Below are 20,492 nucleotides of genomic sequence, written 5' to 3'. Positions count from 1 at the left end.
GCCATAACGGAGACAGGCGCGAACACCTCACACTAGCTTCCCCTAGCAACCCGCACGCTCTGAGGTGATTCAAAATGGCGGCCGTCTCCCCGCGTGCTCCCGCCCCCCGGCGCGCAGGCGTTCCCCGCCCCGGCGGGCGGTGCTTCCCTCCGCTGAGCTGAGGAGGGGGAGCGGCAGCGGGGCGGTGCGAGGCCGGGCTGCCGGGATTGTAGCGTCCCGGGAGGAGCCCGGCCCCTGTCCCGGCACCGGAGTCTGTTGCTGTGCTGGCAGCCAGGTGTGCGCTGAACAGCACCGTACCGTACCGTACCCTGCCTTCCGCAGGGGTGGGCGCCATGGGAGGCCCCGCGCCGTGCGGGGAGGGTGCTCGGCGGGTGGTGGCAGCCCCGTTTCACCTCCGTTGAACCCGCCGCTCCTCCGCTGGGACCAGAGAGCGACATGGATTGTCCGCCGCAGCTGCCAGCCATCTCGTAGTCTCGCAGCGGCAGCTGTGGGGCGAGTTGGGCATGGCCCAGCATGAAGACAGCGACGGAGGGCAGCAGTACCCCGGTGAGGTGTCAGAGCTTCTGCGTAGCTCTTCCTGCTCGGGTGGCGGCCGGCCCGGTCGTGCTGCTGGGGCTCGGGCTGCGCTTGGGGCCGGGGGGTGTTGTGTGGTACCTGTTGAGATGAGGGGCAGAGCACGGTGCCACGGGCGGGCTGTGGGGAGCAGCTCCCGGGTCTGGGCTGCGGCGGAGGGTCGGTGGCTGCCTGCAGAAGTTGGAGCAGTGGCTCGGGGCCGCCGGAGTCTGGTTTGAGCACCGTGGAGGAGGTGAGCGGTGCTTCCCGAGGCGCTGGGGGACGGCTCTGCTTGTGGGTTTTCGTTTCTTTCCGTTTGTAACTACGGCCACCGGGTCGGAAACCTTCGTAGTGTCGGGTCAGCCTCAAAGCCCGTGTAGGGGAAACAACTTTCATCTCTGGCTGCCTCTCTTTCTAGTTGAAGTCTTTTAGGCAATCCCCAAAGACCAGACAAAACTGCAGCTAACGTGAGGTGAAGTTCTCATGGCGCTGCTGCTAATGTAATGTAATGTGGCCTCGGATTTTTCAGTCGTACCGGTGTGGGGAGGAAAAAAGCTTTTCTAACAGAGGCTTTAGAGGAACACTGTGACTCATATTGCCTGCCTGACATGGCAGGAAAGTGGAAAAGCAGTGAATGATTTACTTACGATCGCTCTCCCAAGCACTCTGTTTGAGCCGGAGTTTTAAAGCCCAGGCTTCGTGCAGGGTGCCTGCTGAGAGTCAGATAAAAGACTTTTTAATTAAAATAAAAAGAAAATCCCAACTTTGTTTTTTTTTCCTACCATTTAAGTTTTGGCAGTGCTCATGTCTGTAGCCATAATCGCTGTATCTCACGCTTTGCTGAAAGCTGGACTTGCAGCCTCAGGAATTCTCCCCTGTTGGCAGTGCTGTGGCTGTTAAAGCATCAACATAAACAGTCTGAACCGAGAAATGTTTAATAAACAAAACTGGGTTTGATGCCCTTGTGCACCGAGGTCACCTGCAGTCGCAGTTGATAGCAGTGTGTTTCTTGGTATGTGCAACAAAAATGTTGCCAAAGAGAGTATAAACCCTTATTTTTTTTTTCCTTTAAGAAGAGAAAACCCAACGCTTGCAGCATTTTAATAAAGGAAATTCCTTGCTTTTAAAAACTTTAAAAAAAATTGTTGGCAAAGATGTGTTGAAGAGACACAAATTGTGTGTGATGAAAACTGAGATGTTAACTGTTTGAGAACGGAGCAATAGATGTAATCACCCCTCTTGTCATTCCTGAGAGGCAAGAAGATATAGATCCTGTTTTGGTGATGGCTGTTTTACCCTTCCTTCTAAACAAGTTTGTTGCCTAAACTGCATTGCAAGACACAGGGAACTTGTGTTGTGGAACAAGTGGCACAAGTGATCCTTGTGTTACTCTAATGGTTCGGCATTGCTGTTAGCTTTCTTTAAATTTTACATTACAATTGGTTAAAAAGCTAATTTATTCTAGATCTTACTAATTCAGATCAAACACGATGTGTTCCCTCTGTGTGGTTGAGCAATAGGCAAAGTCGCGACGTTTTAAAGCTGCTGGTTATTGTCAGGACATGCTGTGATGAGAATCTGGGGAATGTGAGGCCGTACAGACGGCCATAATGGGACAGAGCAACGCCATCTGTTAGACAGAAGAATTTACCTGGGAGAGGGCCTAAAAGCAGGATGAATGTGTACTGATATTTCCATTGAGTTCTGCCACTTACAGTCCAGGGACTTACTGAGTTTCTTTTTGTTTAGGAGTCCTGAGTGGTTTTTTTTATTCCCTGAGCTTACATGTAAGTTTCTGGTATCTGCCGTGTACTGTGGCGAGGAGTTACACGGTTCAGCTACCCTTAGCGTGAATAGCTACATCCTGATGTTAATTTGGAACCTGACGACAAAGCTGTCTTTATCTGTTGTCCCTTAGTGCTTATGTTGAAAGAATTGACTAGCCATTGCCACATGTGACCTCTGCTGTGTTTTCCTATCTCCTTTTCCCGTGTTCTCTATCTTCTATGGTACTAACAGGAGATCATGGTTCCTATAAGGCACAAGATGTTAGGACTTTACAGATAGAAATATTTAGATGATAAATGGATTTAGGTAAACCACGGGGGTTATGAATGTTGTGCAGACACAATCGCTTACTCTTTCTCAATAGTTTATGATACTACTACCACTTCAAGATGTTATTAAGATGATAACGTTAAAAAAGATATGTTAGTAAATGATTTATGGAAAGAAGTTAGCATTGGAGCACATGACACTTGGAATGTTTAACATTGTCAGATTTTGCACTGAACAGTGAGGCAGGTAAAATAAGGAGTATAAATACCACTTTACTACATCCTTAAAAAAGTCTTACAACCACACAATGCAAAATGAATCAAGGAGTTCTCATGTATGTTTTTGACAGCTGCTTACATCTCAAGTTGTCATTTAAAGCCCTTGATGGGTATACTTCAAAGCTTCCTACAGTTTTGCTGAACTGTGTAAAACCTTTGTAGGTTGTTATTGCATAATTTGCTTCAACAAGCTGTAGCTTTTGGATACTTCTGCATTTGCTGGTTGCCTGTTTAAAGGATCCTTCTTGTTAAATTTCTTGTTTAAAAAAATGCCAAACCAAGTTAAAATAGCTCCAGTACCCCACATGGAAATTCAGTTTCACTTCTCTTTGAACTCTCTGGTTTACAGAATTGTTTGGCCTTTTGAGCTGCTGGACTTACTGGCTCTTCCAAGGCCACTGGAATGTTTACCATTTGTAGGCTTAGTAATTAAACCAAGGACTGGCTACTGCTTGGGAAAATCATGGTGTAGGAGTGAGGGCAGTCACTGGAGGAATTCATAATGGGAGCAAGCTTGTGCTATTTATCCAAGCACCATCAAAGTTGTTCCTGGCTCATTACATTTCTGTACTTTGTTTGGGCTGTGTTTTCCAAATGCACTCAGAAGCATGAGCTGTGATAAAGTGAACACCTGCACCCTTGTTTTGGCCCATGGTGTATGTGTGTCTGTGCTTTAAAGTAACATTGGAGCTGGGTGGGCTGTTGATTTAAAGAGCAATATAATGTGTATGAAGGTGTGGGTGAGCATAAGGAAAACAGTCAGCCTTGAATTAGAAAAATAAGTGAATCCAGTCAAGAAGCTTTGACAGCCCAAGATCCAAGTATATGCTACAGTAATTACATCTAATGTTCCATGTCATGTCATACTTGTACACTTTGACTCTCACAGTTGACTTCTCTAGGTAGAACAGCTTGTTGCCTGTACTCAAAGATTGTTGTTCAGGTTTTGGGGGACTTTTTTGCTGGCCTTTGCAGTTTTAATTTAGTGAACTGAGGTTGGTTTGTAATATATACATTTTGGTATGCTAGTTGTCTTGAGACAACATGTCTTTAAATTGCAGGGGATGTAAACTTTTCAAACCATGGTAATGTGAAAAAAGAAAAGTTGCTATAGCAACTCTAAGAAAAGTGTTTATCTTCACAAGCTTTTTAGTCAAAACAATACATCTGAAACCTTGCTTATCCAAAGTATTAGGCAATTGATGCATTGATTGATTTGGATGGGTAGTACATAGTTAGCTGTTAGAAAGTTATGAAAAGGTTTGAAAGATTTCAGGGTTGTTTCTACTTGACTTTTTGCTACACTTAGGAGTGGACTGAACTGTGGTGTCATCAGCCAGTGAATAGCAATTGTGTAGTAAGCTAAACAGTTGGTACAGCATATGTAGTATGTTTGGATTCATGAACTTTTCATATGATTGAAGGCTTGTGGAAGAAATTGTTATGGTTTGGACCAGTGGAATATGTTTGAAATATGTTTTCTGACACTTGCCTGTCAGTATCACAGTGCCAAAGTGTATTGATGGGCTCAGATCTAAGAACAGACAGCATGTTGATCTCTGGTGTCTGGCAGGACTTAGGTGCCATTACCCCGTGGTTTGGAGCTACTGAGGGGAGCCAGTTTTCCCAAATGAGATGTTTGGGTTTTGCTTTGGTTTGTGGGAGTGGCGTGCGTTGGTTTTTTTTAAAGGTAGAGTGTGGGGAGGACCTCCTAGAGGACGACTGGCACCTTCAATTATGTGTTAACATTTGGGAGAGAATAGGGGATCAGAAGCAGGACACAAGGCTTCAGGAAGTGGAGAAAGTTCTATGTAGAAAGCAAGCTGTTTGCAAGATGGAAGGAGCATTCTTCACTCCTTCACACTTAGCCCAGCCTGTTTCAGAGTGAAGGAACTAAGCAATATGTGCATATTTCTTCTGCCAACTGCTGCAGAGTAATTACATTGCAAACTTCAGCTGTACATAATTTTAACTTCATTTGGACAAAGGAGGTGTATGTATTGTCACAGTAATAAGCATGTAGGGTTTTAAAGGGTCAGTAGCAGTTCTGAGAGCCATGGCAGCAGTCCTGATGGTGTTCCACGTTTCCGGAGGGCTGCAGTTGCCCATGGGAACAATTGCCCAGTGCATCCAACCTGCAGCTCATACTTGACTGCCCTCTCTTTGAGGGTCACTCAAGTTTAGACTGGAAGTGGGGCACAGGCTGGATTAAGTAACCTGCTGGCAAAGTAACCAATAGGTTAAGTAACCCTGGGGAGATTATCCTTCATTGCAGATATGAAGGATAATGATCCCTGAGTGCAGCAAATAGAATATATTGGCAAATGTCAGTTTTACTGTACCTACACATGAAGTACATCCTGTGTATTGTCAAAGCATTGACTGAGTGGATAGCTTTATAGCTATTCAGATTCTGCATTTCTTGCTTAATGCAAAACTCATATATTATACATTCATTTTCAGAGATAAATTTATTATCAGTTTTATGGTTTCCAGAAGACTGCAAAAAATTCTGCTTAAATGAATACTTCAAAGTTTTGGTCTAAGTGTATGGAAAGAAGTTTTGTAGCCCTTCCTCCCTCTCCCAACATTGCTAAATATGCATTTAGGACTGTATAAAAATATGTAGGTGTAAAAATAACTTTAAAATACTTGTCTTAATATTGACATGGAACATTTAAGTACTACAGCTTCTATATGTGGTTTCACTCTGAGGAGATATATATTAAGTGAACACTGGTATGCAGACTGCTTATGAAAAGCTCTTCATGCTTTGCATTTTCTAGAAGCCTGATTTAAGTTGCCATTGTCTTGCTTGTTCAAGCAGGGAAAAGGGGTAGTGATCATGTGCAAGAGAATATGAGTAGCTTCTAATTTAAAACCTAAATGATGACAGGAATGAGTGTATTTAAAAAAAACCCAACAGCACAAACAAAAAATATCTCACTTACAGCCAAGAACAGACCACAACCTTCCTGCAAACTCATCATCTTGTCTTTTCTTTCTTTCTAACCAGTTACCAGTTGGGCCAAGACAACTGATGTAAATTTATCCAACTCCTTGAATGGTTTGAGCTTCATGGGAATTCTGGATGCAGGAGTGGGCAGCGGCATCCAGGGCCTTCACAACTTGAACTCTGGGACCCCGAGATCTCTCTCATTGCCTGAGTATGGGCCTGGCCAGCTGTCCAGTGCTTTAGAAGACTATCATAGCCTTAAATCAGTGGATTCTGGGATTCCAACTCTAGAAATAGGAAATCCAGAGCCTGTTCACTGCAGTGTGTTAAACGTGAAGAGAAAGCAATCGGAACCTGAAATTGTGCCTGACAGGGGTTTTCAGAGCGCATGCACACTGCCGTCCTATGTGCCTCCACATCCTCTGACTGCTGAACACGACCACGCTGTGCGAAAATCCTCTACTTTCCCCAGAACTGGTTATGACACCGTCAAACTTTACAGTCCAACTTCAAAAACTCTGAATCGCAGTGATGATATCTCTGTCTGTAGTGTTTCTAGTCTTAGCACAGAACTGTCAGCAACTTTATCAGTTAGCAATGAAGACATTTTGGACTTTGTGGTCACCAGCAGTTCAAGTGCAATTGTGAATCTTGAGACTGATGAGGCGCACTTCTCAGATGTTACCCTGAATTCCAGTAAAGAGACCAATGATCAGAGCTTGCAGGAGTTTTGTCATGAGACGGACGTGGATAGTAAACGAAAAATACTGGGACCTTTTACAAACTTCTTTGCCAGGTAATGTTTCCATAAAATGTGTTTGTATTTTAACACTGAGATTAAGATCATGGGAAAGAGGTCTTCGGTGATATTTTATTTTGAAAGACTTATCAGCTTGCTATTTTAATCTAAATAGGTATTAACACCATATTTTGTTCTGAGTAAGTAGGCAAACATTGCTAGGGACTAAGGCTCTGAATCCTACTCTGTATTATCTGCGTAATATATAGAAACATCTTAAGTCTTCTTAAAAGACTCCTTTTACATTACAGGAAAATGACTTATAAACAAGTTTTTTATCTCTCCTGAACCACAGTTTTCTTCCTAGCTTCTCCAGTGATGCTGTTTGTGATTTTGGCCAAGATCCTTAGTCTCATGTCAGATAAGTAGGTAAATATAGGTAGGATCCATATCTCTATTGAAGAGCTTTAACATATAAGGATTCATAAGTAGTCTAGCAGTGATGGAGTAGTTTGTTGATCATTGTAAGCATGTGAAGCTTAAAATACAAATGTTTGCTAAACACTCGTGTGACTGCTGTTCTTCCAATAACATCTGACATTTTTATCACTCCGTTGTTGGAGTGAAGGCATTGGCCACTCAAAGCAGTTACACAACCTTCTAAACATGATGTTCCAAATGCAGATACCCAGTGAAAGTGGTGAATGACTAAAAGGTCTGGTCTATTTTGGGGGGTTTGTTTTTATTTAAAGCCTTCATAACATCTATTTTTTAGAATGTAATTTCTGAAATATGATCGATGTTGAAGAAACAGTTCTGGAAATAAACTTTAGACATCAAGCACAGCTGGCTGTATCTAACCTTTCTAAATGTGTGATTGCTTCAGCTAATCTCTGTTTCTTCATGTAAAATTGTTTTTGCATGAGACTAATAGGCTGACAAAATACTTAGAGAATTGGCAGACATCATCCTTCGAAAGGCTGCCTTATTTGCCTTATTTGCAAATCTTGAGCAGTTTCTTTAGCTATACTAAACTGGCTGAAGCCTTCATTGATTTTTATTCTTAGGTTAAAGTACTGTGTAGTAGAACTCTAGTCACCAGTCATGTTTGAGGTGCTGAAGCTTTTGTGGACCTCTCTCTGTTTGTTGCCATGGAGCCAGACTTAATTCTGAAGCAGGAGGCTTCTCAACACTTCAAAGCGTGAGCTTTTATTTCCAGTCCTGGTAGCACAACTGCTAATTCAAACAAATGCTGCCCTTCAGCATGGAGGGAGCACAGTTGAACAAGCACATTCAGACTCTGCTCAAAGTAGGATGTTTAACCACTTCTCACCTTTACTCATCCAACAAAATAAAGTCATCTGTCCAAATTCTGTTCTACTGTGGTCTCTAGTGGTTTTGCCAGTGTTAAACAATCTGTGGTACTCGCTAGACTGAGCTTTTTAATGTGAATCTTTTCAGGTACATTGAATTCCAGAAAACAAAGGCTGTCCTTACTACTTTTTAAATGGAGAACAGGTAATCTTGGTTACCACATGATGTCATTGTATGAATATGAGGATTAAGTTCAAACTAGGTGATCGGCTTTGAAGTTCCAGCTGCTCTGTCTATATCCTGGCTTTTAATATCTTTTGTTTTAACATCCACTTTCTGCTCTGTTTTGAGAACAAGAGTTTGTCACTTTTTGTCTGTACTTGCACATCCTCCCCATGTTTTATGCATCCACTCTCATACACTGTGCAACTTGTTCCTGAGTTTCGCAGGTGTTGATCAAGCAGGGAGCTGCTGAGGGTCCTTCTGGGCCATGGGGAATGCTATCTGTATTTATGCTGTCAACAGTGTTAAGGATCAAAACATGCTGTTGCTGTTTTTTGTTGTTATTTGCAATCTGCTGCCCATGGGGTTGTAGCTGCTTCCTCTAATGATCCTGTACAGTCCCTGTTCACTGCAGTTTCTATGGGCTTCTTGGATTCATTCCCAGGGCTTAAATGAGTAGGTCAGTAAATGACCTTGGGCCCTGCACTGTTTTGTTTGAAGGGTTCTAGGGCCCTTCCTACATAGCTGAGCCTGTGTTGTGTGCCAGGGTTTATGTATAGTGTTAGGGAAGGAGGAGGCATTTGGAATAGTATCTTTGAAGACCAACTCACTGAGGGGAGGTAGCTTCTGAAAGTAGTTTATAAACAAGTGCTGCAGTGGTAGGTAGAAACAGTGCCCCAGAGAGGAGCATTTCCTTAGCGCTTCACACTGTCCTGAAAGGAGTTTCACTTGGGGCTCACCGTCTTGTAGGTTAAGTGTGCAAAACTTCCCTTTCGAAAATCAAAGATGAACTATGGCAGGAGACAGCCAAATTGCTTTGGCTTTGGTCAGCGGTAGGCACACTCGTGTGCAATATGGAAGAACAAGCACCTGAGTGGTTTGTACATACCTTTTCTGCCTTCCAGCAGCCTGATGGTGATGGGATAAAGCTCCAGTGCAGGGGCTCTCAGCTTTAATATGCATGTATAGCTCTGTGACAGCTCCTGTGAGTAATGGGATATGGGTTTGAACCACTGAGAGCGAAGATGAATCAGCTTAAGTTGTTGACTTTTGGTAAAAGGAGAAGTCTTCCTTCCTGAAACAGCAGTGCTTGCATTGAATCCAGTCTGGCATCTGAGAATGTGTTAGCTTCTCTGAACTTGTCAAGACCGAGTTTGCCCCGGATATGTCAGTTAAGATTTGTAGCTGCCTGATACTACTGACAAAAATCAGATGCTTCCAGTAGCACCTAAGCTACTTAGATATCATTTAATGGGCACTTGGGAATGGAGAGCTCCTGCCCTCCCTTCTTGAGCACTATAGTGAAGAACATCTGCAAGACGGTTCCTCTGGCTTGGTTGCTGTCTCTTCAGTTGATGGAGCCTTGGAAAGATCTGGTTGTTTCCTCAGGCTGGTACATGCCTCTTTGGGTGTGGCAGGAAGATCCAAAGTGAAAATGGCCACTTTCCTGCTTGCTTACACATAGCTTTCCTCTTGAAAGAGCTTAAGGCATCACGGGTACAGTGCTAGGTGGGGTACTGGTACTCTCATAAGCCTCCAGGTTAGCACATGAAACTGTTGTATTGCTTCTGAAAGCAGGTGTAAGGCTGACTGCTGGCAAAGAAACCTGATGTTGGTTGTTTCCCAGTGTCACATGTACTTGTATCAGCTCTAAAAGGCCGGAGGTCTTTCATATGCATGAGTTTGAATTAATTTCCTTCATTTGAATATATGCAGGAACCTGGTTTGAGAAACAGGGTGAGCAAATAAATAGCTGGGTGACTAAAGAGCTGGTGGGTTGTCTGTCCCTTCGCCCTAGTGACCCAGAGTAGCTCTGGTTAGTGAGTTTTACCTTTGGACTTTGCTTCTGCTTAGCACTGCTGAAACACACGACTTCAAATGCTTGGGGTTTTAACAGCTTTGATGAGTCAGGACTGTTGTGATCTGAGTGTGGAAGCTGTACTTTCGTTTATCCTTTTAATTTATTGTTTTGGAGACTGAGAATGAGGCTTTCTATGGTTATGCACAGAGTGAACATAAGAAGGACTAGGAGTATGTGCAGTTAAATAATAAGCCATGCAGATCCCTTCCTTTTTTCATGAACTACAGGAATCCAAAGTCTTTATCTAGTCTACTGCTATGGATGTTTTCTGCTTTTTGCAGGAATTTGGGTCTTCTTTCAGGCTACTCCTAAAAGTTTTTCATCTGTATGTGCTGTGTAGCAGATCTTGGGAAACCTCTGCAGCAAATAGGGACTATGCATGAAATAAAGAGCTTTCTTCTGTTTCCAAAGAATCTCTGTATTTGAGAGAGAGCTTCTGAAGCAGGATTTACACCCTATACCACATACAGAATCACAGACCTAGTCCAGACTGTAGCTTTACTTGTCATCTGATAAGCAAAAAGGCTTAACTTTCAAAATAATATCTACTGGCTTCAGCATTAAGTCTGAAATCTTGTGAATTTGATATGTTTACATCATGTATACATACATGTGTTTTCAGGTGACTGGTCACGTAATTTGGATTTCTGACATTAGGAATTTTGATAGTATAGGTAAGTCACCTGTGTTAATAAATAGGGCCTTTCCATAATGCTACATTTTGTTTTTAATGAGAGGACAGCTTACTGTACTTCCCTAATTTTGGTGTTCAAAGGAAGACAGAATAATATGGAGTATTATACCGTTGATTTCCCATTTTTGTCTCTCTGAAGAGGGAATTCACTAACCACTGAAGGGAAGAGAAAGGATGAAAATCCTTATGGTTGAGTAATGTGAGATACTAAACTTGATATATCATGTTGTCTCTTTTTCTGTGCCTGTTTTATGTTAAATGAAGCCTATTAAATAGAACCTAGGCTGTTCAGGAGGAGACAGGCTGAGAACAGGACTGAAGTGTGTAGGAGGAGGGACAGAAAGAGCTGTGGGGGAGGATGTGAGTACACAGCTTGTAACCACCAGTGAATAAAAACTATCTGAGCTGCAGATGTTGTCCAGAAGTTCCCACCTTCTGATGGAGGGAACACACATGGACACCCAGCACAGGCTGCTTCTCTGCCCTGCAGGGGAGCTGTGGTTGCCTGTCCCCCAGGATTCACTTTCCTATTGCAGGGAAAAGAGGAATTTGGTGGAGGTTATGTCCCTCACTGCTACTTTATTTGAGTGCATATAGAGCTAATGGTTGCCAGTAATGGTCATCTAAAAGGGTTGCAGGTATGGGGAGGAAGGCTAATGAGCTTATGTCACAGTGGTGTGGGAAGCAGCATAGGTACTGAGGATCTGCATTAACAGATGATGCTGGAAACAAAATTTCAGCAGCCCATGAGGTGTTCAGGTGATGGATGTTGCAGTCTTCACAGCACCGTTTTGGATGCTACTTATTTGAAAGCTACTTTCTGGCTGTTTGAAGGGAAAGACTAGTGTTCCTCCTCTCATCTTTACTTACTATCACATCACTGTGTAGGAAAAGATAAAAGTTCACAGAATGTTTTTGAAATAACTATTCTCTCTCCATGCAGGTCTTCTATAGGTGCAAGGTTGGACTCGTATAAAGATACCAGCCTTTTTGTTTTGATAATGGTTGAAAATTGTATGATGCAGTTTTCAGAGTTCCTATCTGCTAATCTGGTGTGCTTTGAACTTTGTCATGTGGACTGTTCTCCACTAGGTGTTGAACTGAAACTGTCCACATTAATTTTAATCCCTGTTTTCCCTTTATGCATGAAGTAATGTGGCTTTTGTTTAGAATGACTGTTCTGCTAGTGCTGCCTTAAATTTTGCACTAAAGCTCTTTGGAATAAAGGGAAGTGGCTTTTGCAGATAAAATCTGCTTTATTTGAAGTCCTGTTTGTTTGAAACTGTTTTCAGTTAGCAGAAAAATTAAGAGGCTGGCTGAGGTTATTTTTGTCCTTATGGAAGTTAAAGGAAAAATTGCTCAGTGGTACTTCAGAGTTCTGGGGTTGTTCTTTTAGTAATGCAGTTATGCAGTAAGTGAGGAGTTAATATGGTCTAGTTACTACGTTACATTAAGTCAAATATGTATGTTTCTTCTCTAGTGGTTGGTGGGAAGTGTTACAAAAGTCTCACACTGGCTATTGAGAGGCTTGTAGCATGGCTAGGTGTTGTGTGTTGCTTGCAGCCTTTAGCTATAATGCTTTTTCTCTTCAAAAACCCCAGAGATGAGAGAAATATGTGAACCCTACAAAGATGTCCCACAGACATTCAAGTTATGTTGATCAAGGGTAAAGGTGTAGACTGTCAGAGGCTTGTTTTCTAGCCCACAGGTGAGGGCTGCAAATGGGTTGTAATGGAACCTCCCCACAGTTAATCCATTTACGATCCCTCTTTAAGTTCTCTGCATAGTCTGCTTAGCTAGGTTTTGTGCAGGGAGAGTAAAATTTCTGCCTTATTTTCTAGCCAAAAAAGCTAGAATGAGATGATGAGGAATAATTCCATTAGCAGGAGAAGTGTTTGCTACTAACACCTGTTCCTTCTTCATCTCCTGTGTGAGAATGCCTTTTGGAAAGGATGTGGTTGCTCAGTTCTGTGCACTCCACCTGCTTACTTTTGAATAGAAAGAATTATTTACATTGTTGTATATAACACTTCATGAACTAATTCAGGTGAATGAAATGAAGTTCTATTTTCATTCTGATTCATTGTTTATGTGAATGTTTAGGGAATTAGTGGGTTATATGTTCTTTGTATCTTCAGCTAATTCACAAGAACTTTACTGACATTTCCATTTGTTAAAAGAAGCTGTGAGAGGAAGTGGATGGGCACAGGGGAAGAGGGAGAATATCAGCAGGAATAGAGTGGTGAGACACTGTAACAGGCTGCCAAAAGAAGTGGTAAATACTCCATCCCTGGCAATGTTTAGTGCCAGGTTGGACAGAGCCTTGGGTGACATGGTCTGGTGTGAGGTGTACCTGCCCATGATAGGGGTTGGAACTAGATGATCTTAAGGTCCGTTCCAACCATAACCAATCTATTATTACTGCCATGTGACTCTCTACCTATCTCTGTCTAATCAAAATACCATTTAATGTTCAACTGACTTTTTATTCTGTCTGTCCCTTATCAGAAATATCAACTGCTGGAAGTTATTTTTATACAGAAATGGTTTTTAAAAAATTACTTTGGCTCACTTGGAGTATTGTGTGCAGTTCTGGTGTCCTCAACATAAAAAGGGCATGGAACTGTTAGAACAAGTCCAGAGGAGGGCCACGAGGATAATCAGGGGACTGGAGCACCTCCCATATAAAGACAGGCTGAGTAAGTTGGGGCTGTTCAGCCTGGAGAAGAGAAGCTGCATGGAGACCTCATAGCAGCCTTCCAGTATCTGAAGGGGGCCTACAGGGATGCTGGGGAGGGACTATTCATTAGGGACTGTAGTGATAGGACAAGGGGCAACAGGTTGAAACTTAAACAGCAGAGGTTTAGACTGGATATAGGGAAGAAATACTTTACTGTTACGGTGGTGAGGTGGTGGAATGGGTTGCCCAGGGAGGTAGTGAATGCTCCATCCCTGGCAGTGTTCAGGACCAGGTTGGATGAAGCCTTTGGTGATATGGTTTAGTGTGAGGTGTCCCTGCCCATGGCAGGGGGGTTGGAACTAGATGATGTTAAGGTCTTTTCCAACCCTAACTATTCTATGATTCTATGTAAAAAACACTTAATTCAGGGTTGACATTGTGAGGGGATATTGGGTATGCTTAACAAGGTGAAATCAGCTGAACTAAATATCAAGGAACAAGAATGTGTTATTTTAATACTGTCTCCCTGTGTTCTGTAATCTGTGGGAAAGTTGGAGTCAATGTTAGCTTTTGTTTGTCAAAATTTTCATAAAGGCTCGAACAAGAAATGGTCTGTTAAGAGAAGTTCTATGTATAGATGAATAGTTGCTTAACAGAAATAGTATGCGGAGACCATGGGTTTTTTGGAGTAGCTCAGGACCTGTATCTGGGTTCAGTTTTAAGCCTTGCTTTGTATATTGAAAGTTCTGTTAAAGAAATGTTGAGTTATCTGGCAAGAAAAACAAACAATCTGAATTCTTCTTTATGAACTATTAAGCTCAATTTGGGTATTAGTTCAATTGCTGTTTTAAGGAGATATCCATATTAATTCTCTCTTTGTAGTCATTAGTACCTCAAAAGTTTCCAAGTCATAACACAACCTTGTTTAGGTTTATCTAGGTGAAAAAATGACCCAGATATAGGTAAAAACCTGTACGTGGGTTCTACTTTTCCAGGTAAATCCTCTGTGGTTCAGGATTTACCCACTACCACTGTGATTTATTTTTTTTCCCTGTCTCCTTTTATCCGACTGGTATGTACTTTGTAGTAGCTTGGTGCTTTGCCCCTTGTTTTTCATATTTGCCTCTCTGAGAATGGTCATGCAGGCTGAATTAAATCACCTCTGAGTATCCCTGCTTGTAAATTGCAGGCCTCAGCACTTGGCCATCACTGTTCACTGGGCTTGCTCCAGTTTTTGGGCTCTCTCTTAGTCCAGGGGCACTAAACTGGATGCACGTAATAGTCTCATGGGTATCAAGTAGAGCTTTTAATCATTTTTGTCCCTTTGATCTGCTTATACGACTCAGTCCACATTTAATTTTTATCTTTATTGCTGCAAATTTTTATCTTTATTGCTGCAAGGTCTTACTGCTGACTCAGGTTCAGCTTTTTGCTTAGGATGACATTTCATGCATTCATTCAGGGTTGTGTTTTTGTCTGTGTGGTAATAGTACTTCAGGTCAATGAAGAAATCTGCCTTCAGACTCTGGGAATAGAGTGTTAGGTTAGTCTGATAACACTGGGATAACTGGAATTTTTACCAGCTAGAAAAGAACCATTATGTGTAGTTGGTTGACTCTAATAGGTTGAACTTGGACCCAAAAGTTGCTTCTGTATGAGTCCTAACTTGCTGAAACTCCTGTTTCTGAGAACTCTGCAGCATTCACATGGTAGGTGAGCACTGTGCATTATCCACCTGCAAACTAGTTCTTGGTTAGCTACAACCTATCCCAACTGTTAAACAGGCAGGATTACTGTCCAGTTTATCTTTTCCTGTCTTTGATGCTTCAGTGCAGGCAGCCCTGCTTTGTTCCCCTCTGAAATCAGAGGTATGCTCTAAGAGAAAAAGGTAAATGCACACTGTAGACAAGTAGTTTATCAAGCCCTGCTTTTTTCCTCAGAAATCTAAAGAGAGATTTCCAAGTTACCCTATGGCAGCTCTCAGATATCCTGTACTGCACTTGTATTGCTCTTTCCCTTGATAGTGTAAATGTTTTTTAGACCTGCAGGTACCTGTTAGACTGTGAAGTGTCCGGGTTATTCTGGGTTCTTACTGGAAGGTCAGTGGTTGGAAAACCTTGATTATAAAAAGTCATAGGGGTTTTAAAACGTGATTTCTCATTGGTTACCTCTTTCATAGGTAGGTCAGCTTCTAGGCTGTCCGGCTTTACTTGTGTTTATCCATAAACTAAGCATTGTTCTTCCTTTAGCCTGACCTATAGCAGCCTCTCAGAGATAAAAATCTGCAAATGTGGTTTTTTATGTGATTTTGGAATCTGATTCGAAACATGACTTGACTTGTTGATGAAGGTTATACACCATAGCCAAAATACTTGCATGTTTTTGATGATGTTTTGTTCTGTTGTGGGGTTTTGATATTTATTTTGGTTTGGTTTTTTGGTTGGTTGGTTGGTTTCTTTTTTGAGAAGTGTAGTTGACTGAGAGGTGATGTGTGGTTGGAAGAGGTGAATCGAGAAGTGACAATCACTGCATCCAGGGAGTTATTTCTAGAAACAAGTGTTGCCTGGTCATGGGTACCAACTGTTGGCTTTTACCTGTGGAGAATGTAGATTGGGGATGTTCAGGAGATCTTGGGGGAGTCTTCTGACAAGAATTTCTTGTCAAGTCCATCAGTTTCGTAATCATGATTTATGGGTTGGAATCTTGTTCTTCCAGTAATCAGGTACTCTGTTCCTATGATAGAATATGTTGCTGATTTTTCAGGATTTATTTTCTGTGCCTTTTGAAATCATTTAAGTGAACAGAGTACGATTTTGGAACATCTTGGTGTGAGTATCTTCTGTTTGAGGGTAAGTTTTGAAGGTTACAGTTAGTAAAGGTCATTGAAGGATGAGAAGAAAACTGTACCTGTTGCCTTAATTCTGTAATAATCTGAGAATGCTTCCAAGACAGTGTTAGTTGAAGTCACACCATGCCAGGTAAGGAAGCTGGGCATTTTTGCTCACAATTCAGCAAATATTTAGTAGAATTTATCTTAATATGTTCTTTGTTTAACAGGTTCTTTGCATTAGTTAAAATGTCTTCTTTCAGTGTAGGTTTCTGGTTGCCAAAGAAGTGGTTAACTGCTCCATCCCTGGCAGTGTTCAAGGCCAGGTTGGACAGAGCCTTTGGTGACATGGCGTCATGTGAGGTGATCTTGAGGTCCTTTCCAAAGCAAACCATTCTGTGATTTTGTGCCTTGTGGAATAATGCCTGTGGAGACATCTCTTAACACTGTGCTGATGACTGGGTTTACCTAGTCCTCATGGTTAAAAACTGTCAAACTCTGTAGATAAAGTCTGTTATCTACTGCACTAAGATTGCCTTTGTGTAGGCCAAGGGCCTTAAGATTTTAGTGCTCTCTCCTCATGTTGTTAGGGTTAGGGTTAGAGTTAGGAGGAAATTTCAGGGTCTTCCCCCAGAAGCAACTGAAACAAGCTTTGACTTGCCTCTGTTTCTTTTCTGCTTCTTAAGAGTATGTGTGAGACTGATACTAAAGCTGTTTTTCAAGATAATTTTGTTCTACAAAATCTGAACCTTTTGCACTTTCTTCACTGCCCTTGTTTTTCATCTGCTTTACTCATGAGACTGCTAAGTTTTTCCAGTTGCTAACTTGCATGACACTTCCACTTGTTTTGTCTTCTGAAAATAGCCTTCTGAATTGAACAACTACTGAAATTTGGGTGTGAGCTTGCATCTTGAGAGCAGGAAATGTAACCATGTGGGATGTGTTCTTAACGCTTGTTACAAAAGTTTATTTGCAAATTAGTTCTACGTAAATACAGCTAAAAATTGCATCAATCTCTGCATGAGTTGGGTCAATTTCCAGTTAATTCTTATGAGTGTTTCTTTACAGCAACTGTCTTTTTAAGAGTAAGGAACACATTTGCTTGCAAATATAATCTCCAAGCTAGATCAGTGTTGAAGTGGTTTACCACAGAGCAGCATCTGCCATCTCACTTTTCTTTTGCTTGCAACTGTCATTCCATGCTGCATGCCAGTAGTTCACGTGCTGTGGAACTTTGCCTAATTAGCCATGTTGAAATAGTAACAGCCAAAGGCTTAAAAATAAACAGTTTCTGATTTTTCTGAAGAACTCGCATACTCTAGTCATGAAAACTCCTAAGTCCGAAGCTCCTGTACCCTTTTATTTACCAACTGATACATATTGGGAGTTCTGGGGTAAAAAAAAATGCTGTGCATTGCCTGGAAGTCCAGTTGTAGTGTGTGTGTGTGCAAACAGGCATCAGTGGGTGTATGTGTGTCTGCCTTGTTCAGCTCCACCTTCTGACAGCTCCTGTGCTGGAGCACATCCTTCTTTCCTGTTGTTCAAGTGACATGTGCCCGAGGAACAGTTCCTTGACTCCAGTGGTACCAAACTTCAGCTGTATGTCAGGGGGCACAGTGTTGGTCCTGCCTGGCTAGAGAAGACTTTGAGACTCTTCAGGGAGGAGGTTTAGAGCTGCCTGTCAGATCTGGAGTAAACTGGCAGCAGAAATGATGGCAGCACTGTCTCTGCTCCTCTTGGTTCATAGGTTTGTATACTGAACTGGGGGAGTGGTGGGGAGGGATGGCCTTTTGAGGATGACTTCATGTAAGTTGCTAATCTTGTATGGGACAAACCACAGCTGGAATGTGGAAAAAGTGGAGCAGTGCCATAAACTTGTCACACAGCAGTAGTTGCTGGCAGTTGTGTTACAGACTTCCTGTCTTTTTAGGAGGAGAATTGAACTGAACTAGGTAAAGTTTCTGCTTCAGTGGTGATGTGGGACCTTGTTGAAAAGCATGAGCTTAAAAAAGCTGTAACAGGGGCTATGTAGATGGGTTTTGCTTGATTACTTCTTGATGTAGGTCTAGCTTTTATTTCGAGTGATGCTTCAGCCTAACCCTGACAGCACACAAGGCTACATAAATACTGGCCATATCTGAGTGTGCAGTGTGTATCATAGAATCACAGAATGGTTTGTGTTGGAAGGGACCTTAAAGCTCATACAGTTCCAACCCCCTCCGATGGTCAGGGACACCTTCCACTAGACCAGGTTGATCCAAGCCCCGTCTAACCTAGCCTTGAACACTGCCAGGGATGGGGCAGCCACAGCTTCTCTGGGCAACATGTGCTGGTGCCTCATGACCTCATAGAAAGTTTACCTTAGTGCTTATAGAACCAAAAGGAAGTGGTTCATAAGTTTTATCAAAAACTGTTTTCCTGGCACTGCTGAGCTTGCCTATTAGTATTTACTTCCTCTCTTACCCACAAAAAAGGCAGTTGGGCAGATGAGTATACAGTAATGGTGCAGTATGTGTATGTTCAAGCAAATGATTGGTCTCTTTCCTGTATCACAGGATACTCTCTGTATGTAAAAAGATAACTCTGGAGTTAGAATTAAAATCTCTTTAGGCAGGTAATTCCTCTCCATAGCTCAATTAAAATAACAAGGTTAAACAGCCTTTTGGTGTCAAATACTGTTTTGGGGGACTCTGCAAAAGCAATTTTCAGTTTGAAATTTGATCTCAATTTAACTTCCAAGCCTGACTTTCCTAAAACAAGCAGCTACAGAGAGTTAGTGTGAAATAGTTAACACTTTCAATAGGAATGCAGATGTAACCTATGACACTTTAATGGCTCCACACTAATAATACTGCAGACATGATGTTTCCTGTCAGATACTCTTGTTAATATCCCTGTTGCAAATCAGCATGATGTGCTCTAATGGTTGTGAAGAGGACAGTGAGACTGAGATAATGATCAGCATGTGATCTTTTCTTTCCAGGTATGTCAATCCTTCTTACATTCAAGATCTTGCATGGATTTTTGTATCTTAAAACACTTTCAGATCTTTCACTCTAGGGTTCTGAGCTCATCTTTGGAGTGAAGACTTGTACATGTGATGGTTGGCTTGCGGTTGGTCTTTTTTGTTTGTTTTTTCTTTTCCCCAAACGGAGCATTTTTGCTCTTGCTAACCTGTGTTTCCCAGTAAGGTAAGAGCTCCTTAAATTACCCTCAGAGCAGAGTCTTTTTTGTGAATTATATTTGCTCAGAAGTGAGACTGCTTAGTGCTTTTTTGCAAATCCTGAGAAGCTGTATAATCCTGGATGGAAATGAATTCTCTTTTGTGCTGTGGCAGCAGGAAAATGAAAGGTTTTGCCATGAATTACTTGCTCTGATACGTACATATGGCAGAAATCATTACTTCCTTCTAAGGGAGTTGCATATTTTAAGGGTGTATTTTCAGTCCAGAAGTCTCAAGTAGTGGCATTATCAGGGTCATGTGGTGTTGTCCTGACTCCCTGCAAAGCTTTGCAGAAACCAGACCAGAGAATATTCTATAGTTTGTTTGGTTTTGGTTTGTTTTTCCCCTAAGTTTTCTAAAATCAAGTGCAAAGGGAGGAATACCTCTTCTGGTCCTTCCATGCCAGCCCAGCTGATATGCGGTTTACCTTTGGCTTGTTCCAGTTGGAGCAGATCGGGGATTAACAGTGCTGTGTCCCCTCAGTCAAAGCAAGAACAGGTTGTTTGAGGTTTTACATCTGATTGTACCAGTTTGTGGCTTCTGATAATGTTATGCCTTTTGGGAGTTCTGAGACTTTTTGGAATACATAAAGAGTATGGACATCTGCAAAACACCAGGACTTGCACAGACAGAGCAAGGAAAAAGAGGAAAAGGAGAGTAAGTTGCTCTGTACGGGATAGGAATTGTATATTGACTGTTCTTGCTGGTTTGAGTTAAATATATATTTTAAACTTTAAGAAAGGCAACTGGAAATCCCTGACAGTGCAAAGAGAGGAGGAGATGCCTGGTGCCCTAGAACATACAGTTGAAACGACATATGCAGAGAAGAGTGAGCTGAGCAAGGGCTGTGCCATCTGCTAGAGAAGCTGTAGAATAGATTACTTATTATGATGCTCCCTCTCAAGTGAAAATGGATAGTTATGATTGCAGAATTGAATTGAAAATAAGTATGTGAGATTGACCTTTCAGATTTGGTTCCTCTCATGCAGGCATTTGTAACAGAGAGCTATTACCCCTTATCATTCCAGTTCATCTTTATTTTGCCATGCAGATAAAGACCTACTGCTGCTCTTAAAATCCCTTAGAGG

General features: G+C 42.0%; 1 protein-coding gene across 1 annotated transcript in view; it reads left to right on the top strand.

The window, feature by feature from the left end:
* Window positions 1-208: 208 nt before the first annotated feature.
* Window positions 209-20,492, top strand: part of TBC1D14 (TBC1 domain family member 14) — a 73,560-nt gene continuing 53,276 nt past the window's right edge. Inside the window, exons 1-2 of the mRNA XM_005148504.3 lie at window positions 209-546; window positions 5,905-6,640. Of these exons, the coding sequence (XP_005148561.1) occupies window positions 504-546; window positions 5,905-6,640 (779 nt within the window). The 5' untranslated portion in view covers window positions 209-503. The remainder of the gene's footprint in view (window positions 547-5,904; window positions 6,641-20,492) is intronic.

This window comes from Melopsittacus undulatus, chromosome 7, assembly GCF_012275295.1.
Source record: "Melopsittacus undulatus isolate bMelUnd1 chromosome 7, bMelUnd1.mat.Z, whole genome shotgun sequence".
NCBI classification, from domain to species: domain Eukaryota; kingdom Metazoa; phylum Chordata; class Aves; order Psittaciformes; family Psittaculidae; genus Melopsittacus; species Melopsittacus undulatus.
This window is presented reverse-complemented; position numbering and strand designations above follow the sequence as displayed.